Source organism: Cyprinodon variegatus, unplaced genomic scaffold (assembly GCF_000732505.1).
Source record: "Cyprinodon variegatus isolate N-32 unplaced genomic scaffold, C_variegatus-1.0 Scaffold538, whole genome shotgun sequence".
Lineage (NCBI taxonomy): Eukaryota > Metazoa > Chordata > Actinopteri > Cyprinodontiformes > Cyprinodontidae > Cyprinodon > Cyprinodon variegatus.
The window spans coordinates 80,704-94,650 of NW_015150991.1; the positions used below are offsets into that span (position 1 = coordinate 80,704).

A 13,947-nucleotide genomic window follows, 5' to 3' on the forward strand; every position below is an offset into this window, starting at 1 on the left:
ACAGTTCATCAGATCATACAGTCAAATTGATTCAAAGTTTCCTATATAAGGAAAACCGGTTGATTGCATCGACTCAATGACTCAAATAAAATCATTCACACTAAGCATGCTTGTAGTGACAATGGAGAGGAAAAACTCCATTTTAACAGGAAGGAACCTCCAGCAGAACCAGGCTCAGTGTGAGCGGCCGTCTACTGTGGCCAACGGGGGTTTAAGGAGACAGAATCAGGCAACTGTAAAAGGCGCCCCCCCCCCCCAGGAAACACACAGCCAGGCAGACGAGCTCCAAGCCAGCTACAATGTCAGAGAATGAAAAGAGCACATCCAGCCAGTCACAGTCAGAGAAACAGGACTACACTGGAAAAATAGGCCAATCCCCAACATCTATAAACAAATGTGTTGATGGCAGCAGCACAGCTGATATTTCTCTACAGGATGGTGTCACAGCCAAACAGGAACAGACCAGATGAAGCTACTATGAGAAAAAGCAGAGAGAGCAGAATGTTAGAGATTAAACTAACAGATTCTGCAGAGTGGGAGAATAGAGATAGAAGGAAGCAGAATGATGAAATAGTTATAAGATATTTAGTTCAGAGGACCTTTTAAAAGAACTTTAGAGTTTAGTCGATCTGTTGGTAGCAGCTTGGAGCCGAAAGTTGTGAAATGATCTTATTAGGGTTTTATCAGCTCTGGATGAGGTGCTCCGTTTGTGCCAGGCTTCCCTAGTCAGAGTCAGGAATGTGTTGTATGTCAGAGTGAGGGAATGTCTTCCATTCCGAACAAGGCTTTGAAGTGAACCTTTCAGCCATAAAGATCATCGGTCCCGGAGCCCTGTGTCGTGGACTATCCACCCACTGGCTGATGTTTTTACAGTCCTCAGTTTAATGAAAAACCAAAGGGTCATCCAGCAGCTCCCTCTTCTTTTTTATTTTTCCTCAGACAAATCTAATGTCTAGATTATTAAGGAGAAAAACGATGAGTGTCTTCCGGCTGTGTGGAGCTCATAACTGTGAGGAGAGTTGGATATCTGATGTCCCATATGTCCTAATGGTCTGTTGAACTGGATGTGGACCTCAATTTAGCTGCCTTGATTTATCAGCTGCTTTTGTGTTTGAGTGAACTTTTGCACTGGCGGCTCCTGGGCCCCATCTGTGCATGGATGACAGTGTGTGTTTGTCTCAGATGCTCTCCTCCTTGTCTCTCCATGCCTGTGAATATTGTTATGACAGAACTTCTTGTGCATCTCGTCAATAAATCATAAGGCTTTGTTTACTCTTTGAGGAAGGTTTTAAAAACTCGTATTTTCCTCCCTGTGTCCTCCTTGTCTTTTCGCAGAACTTTAGGAGAGGCCTGGGCCCAGCTCAAGAAGAGCCTGGCAGACGAAGCCGAGGTTCATCTAAAGTTCTCTTCAAAGGTAAAATTACCTTACTTCCATTATTTAGGTTTAATGCTAAAAATGAGCTTCTCTATGTATTTAATGCAGTCGAGGAGTAACATAAGAGTTAATCTGTTGCCTGGCGTTTTATGTTTTGCCCCAAACCAAGTGGAAGTGGAGAAAATCTGACAGATATGGCCCATTAACACTACCCCTCTGAAACGATGCGAGCAGAGTTCGGACCGAGCTTGGATCAGTTAACCGTGCCGAGCTTGGTTCTTATGACTATTTACACATCATGCTAGCATGGTTCCCTGCCTCCTATGGGCAGTCAACGATACTACAGTTCTCATGGGGGGAACTATGCAGACAAAAATAGTGTCACCCATAACATTCAGGAACTTACGTGCCTGGATAGCGTCCTCCGCACAAATTTCTATGAGAACCTCGGTCTCGTTCTCATCCCAGGTCGCACCACGCTCTTTTGATGCCATTTATTGTAAATAGCATGAGAAGTAGTCCGTGTTGTGAAGAGATCTGTGAATTGCAAAGCTGACTGTAATTAGGAGACAAAGCGGTCTGCTCACGTGCTCTTTGTTATCAGAGAACCGAGCCACAGCTGAACTGTGCCGAGCTCTACCGTTGAACTAGTACTAGATTTAGCGCGGTTTGGTTTTTCAGTTTGTTCCATTTAAACTCAGTCATCTCGGTTATCGTGCCTGGACCGTTCTTAGAACGGTTTCAAAAGGGTAGTGTAAATGGGGCTTTAGGTTCCCTGAAGAGGCTTGAAGGCTTAAGGCCTGGTTATACTCCTGCAGAAGTGTGTCGCAGTGAGCTTGACGCAGACATTTTTGATTTATGCCCAGTATTGAAGCGTGGGTGCGTTATACGCTGTGGGTCTAGATACGGCCGAGGCTGAGAGGAAATGGGGGCGAGTTTGTCCGACAACGGAGGGACATGACGACGAAAAATAGCGGGGATCCAGGTGGAAAAAGGGTCCCAGCATTCTTGCGCACCGCGCTCTTTTAGCTGGTCCAACGTCACAAGTTTTTTCTGCAATTTCAGTCATAAAAACACAACAAGCCGGCCTCCTGTCTGCTGCACTGTCTGCGGTCAGCTACAGTTTGGGAGAGGTGCAACGGAGTGTCTGAGGAGGGAGCGGGGATGTCTTTTTGTTCACTGCGACACCTACGCAGAGGACCTAGTTTTGAAGTATAAAACAGCCTTTAGTGTAGAAATTAAGAAAGATAGAAAACAAAACAACATGCAGTATATAATTACATTCACAAAACCTGTTTTTTTCACTGGAATTCAATGTGATAGACCCACATAAAGTAATGCTACTTAAAAGGGGAAGAAAAAAATAGGACAGTTTTTAACCTTTTAAATAAATCAATAATTTAAATGTTGTGGGCCTTTGTCCGAGTCCCTACTTTTTAAAACTATATTTCATTTAGCCAGAGATCTCTACCAGCTTTGGAAATCTAGATGTAATGTGTTCTTCCATTTGTTCTTAGAAATAGGTTCAGTGAGTTTAGGTAGATGGTGTCGTTGGACAGCAGTGTTTAAGTCTTACCATGGATTCTCAGTGGATCTAGATAGAAACTTGTCAGTTATGCAAAATTTGATGTGATTAACCAGCTTTTTAGAAAATACAGTAAAAATTGTACAATTTCTGAATATTTTAGTCCCTTAAATGACATGGAGTTCTCTAGGTGAACTGCAGGGGGCAGTGTGTTCTCAGTTTCCTGTTGACTGATATCCCTAATATTCCCTAGTCTTCCTTAATAATAGAAACTTTTAGTTTAGGTTTTTCAATGAGAAAAATGAAATGTAACGGATAGCTTCAGCATTTACTGAATTTTATTACAGTACCATGCAACTTTTATTACAGTATACTGCGCTGTGCACAGACATAACTCTGGTAACCTGGTGCCGCAATTCTGAAGTTTGAAACAAACGGTTTCATAGAAAAACATAGAAGATAATGGCATAGGCTACAAAAAAATTAAAGCTAGCCTACGTCTGTTTTGTGTTGCTCGTCTGCTGCACCGCACTAAGAAATCACTTCACATATTTATCCATGGTTCACTGGATCAGAGTTTTCTCCAACACAGAGTTCACGTCTTTTTCAAAATGATGTAAAAGGTCAAAGTTTTTGAAAAAAACATGCTGGACACCAGTCTTTAAAATGCAACATGCATTCCTACAATGGTACCCGCACCAAATGCGCTCTTGTACCTCCGCAATGACACTGGAGTGATGTCATCACTTTCGATCCACTTATTAATTATATTTGCACATGTTTACATTCATAAAATAGCCAAAAACGAACACTATAAGCGGATTTCTTGATTGCTATAAAAAGATTATTTAAACAGCATTTGTATAGAAATTATTCTTTCCCAAGCCTTTTTACTATATCCGTGACCCTATAAGCAGATTCCACTGTAGTTTTATTTATAACTAAATGTGAGAAACCAATGGAGGTGAAAACAACACCTCCTGCGGTCAACAATCACATGCCCTCATTTAAAGACACACTTCTCCTGAAGAGCGTCACCATTTCTAACTCTATAGTGAGGTAGATCAATGTCCCCCTTTGTCTGTGACCATGGAAACACATTCATTGCTCACTGTGCAAACAAGCCTGGCTTGTCTTTTAGTTTTGTTGTTTTTTTCCCTCTTAACTTTATGAGTATGAAGATAAAGTTTGAGCATGTAAATCTAAAGATAAGTCGGATAATTTCAGAAAACACGATTGACAGTCAGTTGAAAAGCCGTTGAGGTTTAGAAACATATGTCCTCATTTATTTCTCCTGTTTGATCAGTTAGACATGAAGATGGAGAGAAGAGAGATGCAGGAGAAAATCTTGGGTGATGTTATGCTCCAGAGATGCACAGATGTGCGGCATTCTTCCAGATTCTCAGAAGAGACAGGAAGGATTTGACTGGAAATGATCTTTGAGTGATGAGTTGCAGTGTGACTACAGGAAGAAGCTGCACTTCTATTTCAGGGCTGACAGCTGGGGCAGAACGCCACCTTGCTTATTAGGATCATTAAACAAGCGCAGCGCTTGCTGCAAACATTAAAAACTGACATAATCTCGTCACATTCTGGAAGCTTTGCTGTTTACTTAAAATCTCTTTGCTCAGGAATCAAGAGAAGGAAGCGTAGCTGCTTGGATAAGGCTGTAGTTTGGATTTATCATCCCCTCAGGCTCAGTGTGAGAGGATGATGACTTTATGAGGAAAGCTAGTCAGGAGCAAGGAGCTAATTAAAGGACTGTATTCATATGCAAACAGAGGGTAAAGTCACACTTTTTTATTTGCAGCTCAGGCTAATAAATGTTGGCTTTTGAGAAAATAATCAATTATGGATATGTCATAACTTATTCAGAGCTAATCCATATTTTTGTTCTTTTTGGAGAAAGCTGGAGCTCAGAAAGTGATTCTAACAAGTAATATCTAGTAACAGAATTGTGGGTCTGGTTCCTTGAAGTGTCAAAGTTGTTCTACTACATTACAAAAGGATAAATACGATGTTGAACTTGTAGCATAGCTAACTGCCTATTAATGGATAGACTGCGGCACTTCTAAAGAGACAAACCCAAAAAGGGAAAAAGAGAAATTTAAATAAGGTTTAAACAAACGTCAACATCAGAACTGAAAACAGAAAATTGTAAATGAGTGTAAGCCAATAAAGCTGCATGCAGGCATATCTAATGACATTGCGTCTACACTATATGTGGATTATGAGTTCATGCAGGTAAGTACAATCCTAAATCTGATTCTCTTAAGAACACATTTTAGGATTAAAGTAAGGGATTTTGTTCATAATAGCCACAGAATAACATTTCTATGTTCTGCTGACCGGAGGTGGATAATGCAAGTCCAGAAAGTAAAAGGCCTGTAAAGAGATTTTTGCTCATTTTATTTAACCAGGAAAAAACAATCCTATTGAGATTGAAAACCTCTTTTTCAAGGGAGTCCTGGCCAAGAGGCAGCAAATCTAGATAATCAACAGAGATACATTAAATTAAATTACAGGTACATAACAAAATATTAAGTAAAACGATTACAGATAATTGAGGCTGCTTCAATTTCTTTCACTTTCAACTTAAAAGCATTTAAAGATAAAAACTAAGTCAACTTCCAGTTTCTTTGTACAAACTTCCACGCACAAGGAGCTGCTAAAGGCTTTCTTCCCTAGTTCTGTGTTGGCAAAAGGAACAGTGAGCAACAGCTGATCGTTGGATCTTAGGGCATAAGAAGCCATTCTTTTCTGTGTAAGTAAGGTACAAATGTAAGAGGTCAGTAATCCAAGAAGGACCTTGTAAATAAAAGTGTACCAATGACACTGAGGGAAGGCCATCCCACCTGAGAGCAAAGGTCACAGTGATGTCATGGCTCTACAGTTTGTGATGAACCTTGATGAAGCATGGTAAACAGAGTCCAACATTTGAAGACATAAAGAAGTAGCAAGAGATCATTTCCAACCATCTGCATTTCCAGCTCCAAAATGCAGACTAACCACCCAAAGTGCTTATCACCTTGTTAAGTGAACAGGATGAAGGAAAACAAGTCAGGTTTTTTTTTTTTTTTTTTTTACTTTCTGGACCAGTTGCTGGTGGACATCCCTGCCGTAGTTTATAATGTGCAAGGGTTTGCATTGGATGTCTGTGTTTCTTTGTTCTATGTATCTACATCTCAGAGTGTCAGGACAAGAAATGGAATCACAGGATCTCCAACCAGCAATGCTTTGTGTGCTACTTCATCACATGGTTATCTAAAATGAAAAACCTATGGGGTCAAAAATGCTTTTCCAATTAAACAGACTGCAGTAATAAGTTTCAACTGGATTTGGGAAGTAGAGTACAACGTTGGTACATGACTTTCTGTCATGAATCAGAACAGAGGAGTTTGGTTTCGAGGCAAGACAGACAGTTGGATAATTTAAAAGCATTTATTAAAAAAGCGGAACTGTAGTAGCGGCTAGGGCATCTATCACGGGAAACTCTGTAAAAGGAAACACAGGTGAGCGATCACGATAATCTGATGGAGGATGATTATAAGTCAGTTACCTGGTTTAACAGTTCCGTCTGTGCCCTGAGAATGAGGTAAAATCCAGCCGGTGAGCTGCCAACAAGACGTGGCGGGCTCCGCCCAGAGTGCCCCAGACGCTGCAGACCCGGAGAACAGAGAACAAGCAGGGATCTGAAGAAAGGTCAGGCAAACCCGTCAGCTGGAAACAGACAGGCTCAGTGGACGAGAGGCAGAACAAGTCAGGATCACCACTGGCTAGAGAGAACAAGATAATCAGACCCTGATAACTGAAAGCAAGCGCCTCAAATAGATGCAGGAACAGGTGGATCAGATGAGCAGTGATTAGAAACCAGGCAGCATTAGACAGGTGAATGGAATTAGTAATTAAGCCAGTTACCAGCGGCAAGAATGTGACACTTTCAGCTTTGACTCGTTCGTATGGCACAGTTTTAATGTTTTCCCTGTTTTCTCTTAGATGTTCCTAATGTCAGGAAAACAAACTAGGGAAATGTTCTTTTCTTCGCCTTCCTTCATGCTGCGTTCAATGTGTTGATCCCTGGTTTGTTTTCTGAACAGCTCCAGAGTGAGGTGGAGAAACCCTTCCTGACATTCAGGGAGAACTTCAAGAAGGACATGAAGCGATTCGACCACCATATCGCAGACCTGCGGAAGCAGCTTGTAGGTCGTTACGCAGCCGTGGAGAAGGTGAGATCATCAACTCCTGTAGCTTCTAATTCTTTAAGCAGCTGATAAAGAAAAGACATCCACCCTCCACAGGCTGCCTCCTTTTTTTGTTAGTGTGATCAAGAGCTATTGGCTGCAGCCTGAAGGTAACCAGAAATCTGTCTCGCATCATCTGTCATCTTAGTAGAGCTCGTATGCCAGATAAATCCATCTGCTCGACAATTTTATCTTTAAATCAGGAAAAAAAATGAGCCACTTGCACAAAGTGAATACCGAGAGTTGTTCAAAGATGGCAGTATCACTGATGGATGAAAACAGGCTGATAAATGCTATTTTATCACTGTGTCCATGAACTTACAGCTGGCTGTTTAAAGGAAAAGAACATTCAAGAAACATTGGTTTATTTAACTTTCTTTCTGTCAGTCTCAGACTCCAGCGTTTGTTTTTTATCTCGTTCAGGCAAGAAAAGCTCTGGCAGACAGACAGAAGGAGCTGGAGTTAAAGACACAGCAGCTAGAGAGCAAACTCAGCAACAAAACGGAGGAGGAGATCAAGAAGGCTCGGAGGAAATCCACACAAGCAGGTCAGAGGAAAAGGTCCATCTGTTGTTGAGGTTCCACGCAGGGATCTGTAGTTTTACTTTGGCCAGAGCGCCTCCTGTTTATTCATGCTGGGGGAAGATGCTGGTTTGGTCAGTGGGAGCTGGAGTTAAGAATTATATGCTTTACTTTTAAATATCGTTTTATGGTTTGCCTACCTGCAGCAGTTCATGCAAAGTTTGCTTAGAGCCTATGACTGTGCTCAAGCTCTATTCCTGCAGAGGGTCCTCGCTAAGGCTGCAAATAACCATTATTATGTAAATCGATTAATCTGTTGATTATGTTTTCAATTAATCGACTAATAATTGGCTAGCCAAAGGTTTCTTAAAGATTTTCTACAAAATTAAACCAGGTGTAACTTTTGCACTTGAGCAGTTCTGGATAGGGCATATTGACAGAAGAAAATTTTTTATTTAATCTTGAATACAAAATATTTATATATTTTTTTACTATCTTATTATAATTACTGCCCTAAGTGAGTTGCTTTGTCAGCTAAAGTCACGTTTTAGAGTTTCTATACTCCAGTTAATAATTAATCAATTAACAAATTAGTTGATAATTATTTCGCTAATTATTTATCGCGATTAATCAAATACATTTTTTCAGGACTGGTCCCCTCACTATCCTTAGCAGAGTCAGTATTATTTTGCAGAAAAGATTTGTCCTCATCATTGCTTCTGATTTTAGAAAGCCCCAGTATAAACTTTAAAAATGATTTACTCTGAAAATGTAAAAGACAGAAGACAAAATAAATGCATTTCTGGGTTCCAGAAATAATTGGAATCTGTTGCAAATTAAGTTTCTATAAGTTTGATAAAGCAGGCTATTCTTTATCTCCTTTAATTTGATTAAAAAGTATAAATCAGTTTGAATTGATGCCAGATGATGTGAAAAATAAATAATAACTACAGTATATATAAATTAAAATGAATACTATGTTATTTCAGTTCATATTCAGCATCTGTCAGACATTATGCCAACTAACTGATCCCATTTACGAACCAAAGGCAGCATAACTTTGATCAGCTGCCAAGGATTGACTAGTAATTTTACTGTTATATAGGCCTTTCTGCTCTTATCTGGTCTCTTTGTCCTTATTTGAATGAATACAATACATTTGATATTGAGAAACATGTCCCTTCTCAAATTCATCTTGCTTTTTTTTCTCTTAAATCCTGCTTAATGTAACATTTTAACAGAAACAGACCTAAAAGGTGGAATTAAAGCCAACATTTAATATTTAACAGGCAAATGAAATACATTGCCAATTAATCTGCGTTAATAATTAGCTTAAAGGAAATTACATCCAAACCCTCCCCTGTTTTGTAAGCCTCTCATTGGATCGGCTGCTTGATACTCCCTGTGAACCCAGCTGCTGGGTTGTTTTGGTGTCAAGCACTTTATTGGGGCTGTGAGGCACACAAAGGTTTTAAAGTTATTTACTTTTTTTAAAGCAGGATGAAAGCCAGACACATTTTCTGCTTCAACAGTTCGTTCACACCAGCCTGAGAGGTGTGGGTGCAAAAAAAGTCGTTATCACCCCAAAGGATGCAGAGAGAGGTGGAGTTAACTTCCCACATACTGCCCAAATACACATCTAATGGCCAAAAACACCCAACCCGGAGTAAATTCATTAGAAAAGTTGTTTTAATCCTCCAGACCAACATGAAAACCATCATTGGTTGTTTCTTGGTTTCACTCATGTTAAGCATAACAATTCAAAAGTACTTTATTAAACCCAGAGGGAAATTTAATTGAAGTAAATAATACCAAAACCTAAGAAACTGGAGTGAGAGAGTCTGTCTTACTCTTGTTAAATCGAATTTGACCAAAATTCTGTGCCTCAACGATTTGAAAATTTCAATATATAAAATTGTGAATATATTGCAAATAGAATTAATTGCAGAGCCCTTCTGGAGACTCTGCAAATTAACAGCCGTCCTCTACAGAGGGGCGCAGTCACAGGCACTGACATGATGGGAACAAGTGTATAAATGGATGTGGTTTGGACAGAATCAGCATAAACTAACCTTTCATTCAAAACAAAACTCTCATACATACAATTTGATTGAGCTGAATCCAAACATAAAATTCCCCGACTGCCATGCTTACACGATGCATTTCCATTCTGAGTGCTTATGCTCATATAAACCTACCTAAAAACCCGTCAAACAGATTTTGGAACAGCTCAGTTAACTAAAGTCTTTGCTGACTTTTCTCTCATGAGGACATTGTGACATTTTTTTCTTGCTTTCATGGAAAGGTTCCCCCAAACACCTTTGTGCATCTGTGCCTGTCACTATGAAGCACATTTAAGATGGTTGGATACTTTTTTTTTTGGAGAGAGTGATTATTTATTCTTCTATATTCCCTTTGTTCCTAAGAAAAATAGGGATATCACAAGGAGTCCGTATGCATATGCTGGAATAAAGTTAGCTGAATGTGTTATGCCATGACAAAAATAACAGGAAGGCCTTAAAGGCCTTAAAGTGCCCGGTAGCATTTTAGTTTTAAAAGGTGTGATACCTCAGGAATGTGCATGGTTAAGTATAAGCAGAGACAAACTCTCAGCCAGACGGTGACGTTATGAGTCAAGCAGGCGGCCACATGCTGTCACATGGAAGAAGGAGAACTCCATCCCAGCCCACTCTCACTACCAGAACCAGGCCTCCTGCCTGCTCCTTATGCAACAAGGAAACAACAGAATCTAAGAAAACAGCAACAGTTGTTGATGTTTCTCCTGAGGCAGACTGGAGACTGGGAGCAAAACAACTAAAGAACAGCATGTTTGCTCACAATATATTCATTTGTTTTTAGATTTATCTGTTCTTAGGAGAACGGTATGTTTGGGTCCAGCAGCTTGAACATTACATTTAATGGGAAACATGGAAACAAGCTTTACTTTCTTCAATGTGACAGAAATAATGCAAAGTTGGGAAATAAACAATCTTCTAGTTATATTTCTCGGAGTTTATCATATTTCTGTTAAAAATGTTTCAGACCTAATATTTGTCAAATCTATAATATTAAGTCCCACAGTGTGAATAACTGAGAGTGGAATATTATTATCTAACATGTACAGTAGTTCTTCTAATAATAGAAACTTTGTGGATGATCATGTTTTAATATCTTTTTCTTTAATTTATTATATATTGTTGGAACATCTGTGCTATTCTCCTCTAGTGTCTTCACTTGATTTGACTTCACTTTTGGATTTCTGTAAAAAAAAAAAAAAAAAAATCTAGCCTGCTTCCAAAGTGTAAAACAGAACCAATGTCCCATTTACACTACCCCTCTGAAACCGATCCATGCAGAGGTCGGACAAAGCTTGGATCAGTTAACCGCGCTGTGCTTTGTTCTTATGACCATTTACACATCATGCTACCACGGTTCCTCGCCTCCTATCGGCGGTCCACGATACTGTAGTTCTCAAGGCGGGAAATACGCAAACAAAAATGGCAGTGCCCATAACATCAGGAACATCTGTGCCTGGATAGCGTCCTCCACCCTAATTTAAATGAAAGCCTCGCTCCCTGCATCATCCCGGATCGCACCATGCTCTTTTAATACCATTTATTGTTATTAGGCTGAGAAGAATTTTGTGTTGTGAACAGGTAAAGAGATCTGTGAATTAGGCATAAATGAGCCAGATGACTATAAATAGGAGATAATGTGGTCTGCTCATGCACTTTATCAGAGAACTGAGCCACAGCTGAACCGTGCCGAGCCCTACTGCTGAACTATTAATGGAGCCTAGGCAGAAGTTCAACTGATGAAACTCATTGCTCTCCTTCATCCACCTGCGACACAGCCAATCAGCTTTGAACCACACCTCCATGTAAGCCAATCGCCATATAAAGGTCATCTTAAAAGGCCTCCAATCCGCACTGTCTGCTCCTAGTGCGCAGTCGGTGGATGCTCCCTGTGACTTCATTCAGATGACCCTGTTTCAACCCACCTCCATCCCCTCCTCCACCATCGTAGCTAAAGCTTCATCAGAGGGTCATTCCTCCCGGACTCTTACTGCGTTCCTTGTCTCATCTTAACCAGTCAGGCAGAAGACTGCCATGATGAGCCTGGTTCTGCCAGCAGTTTCTTCCCAACAAGGAGTTTTTCCTCTCCACTATCGCTCCATGCTTGCTCATCATGGACAGGTTCTCTCAACCTGTGTTATCCAAACTGGACTTCCATCTTCCAGGTGCCTGAGTGAAGCTCTACTATCAGCTCATGCAATTCACTGGATCTCCCCATAAAGCTCAGCAGACCGTCTCACTAACCAGCAGTCTACAGACTGACCAACTTCATCTATCTCCACTCCACCACCAGTTTCAGGCCTGGAGGGAAACAGCCATATTCTTTGCTCCTGTTTATGCATATCTATCAAAATTAAGTGCTATGTTTCCTGCTGAGGTCTGAGCACCGAAGACAAAGTCATTGTATTATAAAATTTCTCCTATTTATATTTTCTCTTCACGTGATTTTTTCAGATTGAACTAGATTTAGCGCATTTCAGTTGTTAAGCACGGCCCAGTTCAGTTGCGTTCCATTTACACTCGACAGTGATCTCAGTTACCGTGCTCGGACCGTTCTTAGCACGGTTTCAAAAGGGTAGCATGAACGGGGCTCAAGTTGCTTCAACTTGTAAAGTTCTATGCTGAGCCTTCCTGTTATCTGCTAAACACCTTTTCTCTCTCTCTCCCTCACAGCCTCAATGAACTGCAGACACGTATTGTCTTGCAGTCACAGCTTTCTTTTAGGTTGCTTTTCACATTATTTGTTCTGCCTCTATTCCATTAAAAAAACTTACTGGTTAGAACACAGATAACTATGAGTTATCTTCCATCCACACTAAAGCTTGTTTTTAGTGACCTGCTGGTGTTGGTTGATGTTGACGAACCCTTTAAAGTATTTTTGTCCTGGATTTTCTACAGAAGATCTTTTAAATCCAGTCCATACCCATGTCCATGTTTGTTCTTATGAATCATGATCTAAATCATTAACCATTAGAAATGACACAGTGGTTGAAAAATCAATTCTCACAAGACCATGTTGGTTAAGTCAAGCCAATGTTGAGGTTTAGTAGCATACTAAGAAGTTGTTTGTTTTATGTTCATAGTAACCATGTTCTCCCTGCAGTGTTAAGGTGACTTTAAATAGAAGACGCTGACCAGCATCATTTCCTCTCTTATCTCCCCTGTGATGAGTTCTTGATTTTGTTTTGCTTGTTTTTTTTTGTTTGTTTTTAGAATGTGAGCAGTATCATTAATTGAATAAGGGATTAGCTCTCCTTATGTACACTATCGTAATGAAATCTATTATCAGTCCAGATTCTCTGCTATGCTTTGGAATAACAGCTGATTCCTGGCAGCAGACTGCTGCCTCAGGCTGGTCTTGTGACGCCACCTGCTGGATGTTTTCTGTTACTGTTGTATGCAGTATTTCCATAACAGACTCTTGTGATCAGACTTTTTTTCTTCTCCAACAGGAGATGATCTGATGCGCTGTGTGGACCTGTATAATCAGTCTCAGTCTAAATGGTTTGAGGAGATGGTCACCACCAGTCTGGTAAGGACACAAGCACAGCAGAGTGGATGTAAAGCAAAGCTGTTCCACATTGGAGGTCAAAATGTTTCTATGCTGTCCTCATCAGGAGCTGGAGAGACTGGAGGTGGAGCGAGTGGAGATGATCCGCCAGCATCTCTGTCAGTATACAACTCTACGACACGAGACGGACATGTTCAACCAAAGTGTGAGTACTGGACGGACACAGGGACCTGCAGAAGTGTTCCAACCATTTCAGCTTCAGCCAAATATTTCATTGTCATTATGTAAGGTAACAATACATAGAATAGAAAAATCTTTGTATTTTTCGTTAAAGATTAGTATCGACTCACTGCTTGACAGCAGCAGAGGGAAGTGACGAGTCATTTTAATTATAGGGTGTAAATCACATCCATCATGGTGATTCGATTCAGTATTGATTTCCTGACCCACCGAATCGATTATTATCGATACTCAAGAATACACCACGATACGATTCGATTTGATTAATTGGTTCATTTTTATTTATTTTTTATTACCTTACAGTCTAGACAATGTTTTAAATTTGAAATAAATCAATGAAAGCTATGATATCGTTATGCATTTTATTTGAGAAACAAAAGCAAATAACAGAAGTAGAAAAGTTGCACTCCACCTATTCCTTTTAAAACCTCATTCACTGAAAAATGATAATATCCCTGT

At 40.2% G+C, this 13,947-nt stretch overlaps 1 protein-coding gene across 1 annotated transcript in view; it reads left to right on the forward strand.

Moving 5' to 3' along the window:
* The window catches only part of LOC107095332 (growth arrest-specific protein 7-like), a 96,024-nt gene that overhangs the window by 77,730 nt on the left and 4,347 nt on the right, over positions 1 to 13,947 (forward strand). Inside the window, exons 9-13 of the mRNA XM_015391376.1 lie at positions 1,336 to 1,414; positions 6,998 to 7,126; positions 7,565 to 7,688; positions 13,190 to 13,269; positions 13,355 to 13,453. Coding sequence (XP_015246862.1) covers positions 1,336 to 1,414; positions 6,998 to 7,126; positions 7,565 to 7,688; positions 13,190 to 13,269; positions 13,355 to 13,453 — 511 coding nt within the window. The remainder of the gene's footprint in view (positions 1 to 1,335; positions 1,415 to 6,997; positions 7,127 to 7,564; positions 7,689 to 13,189; positions 13,270 to 13,354; positions 13,454 to 13,947) is intronic.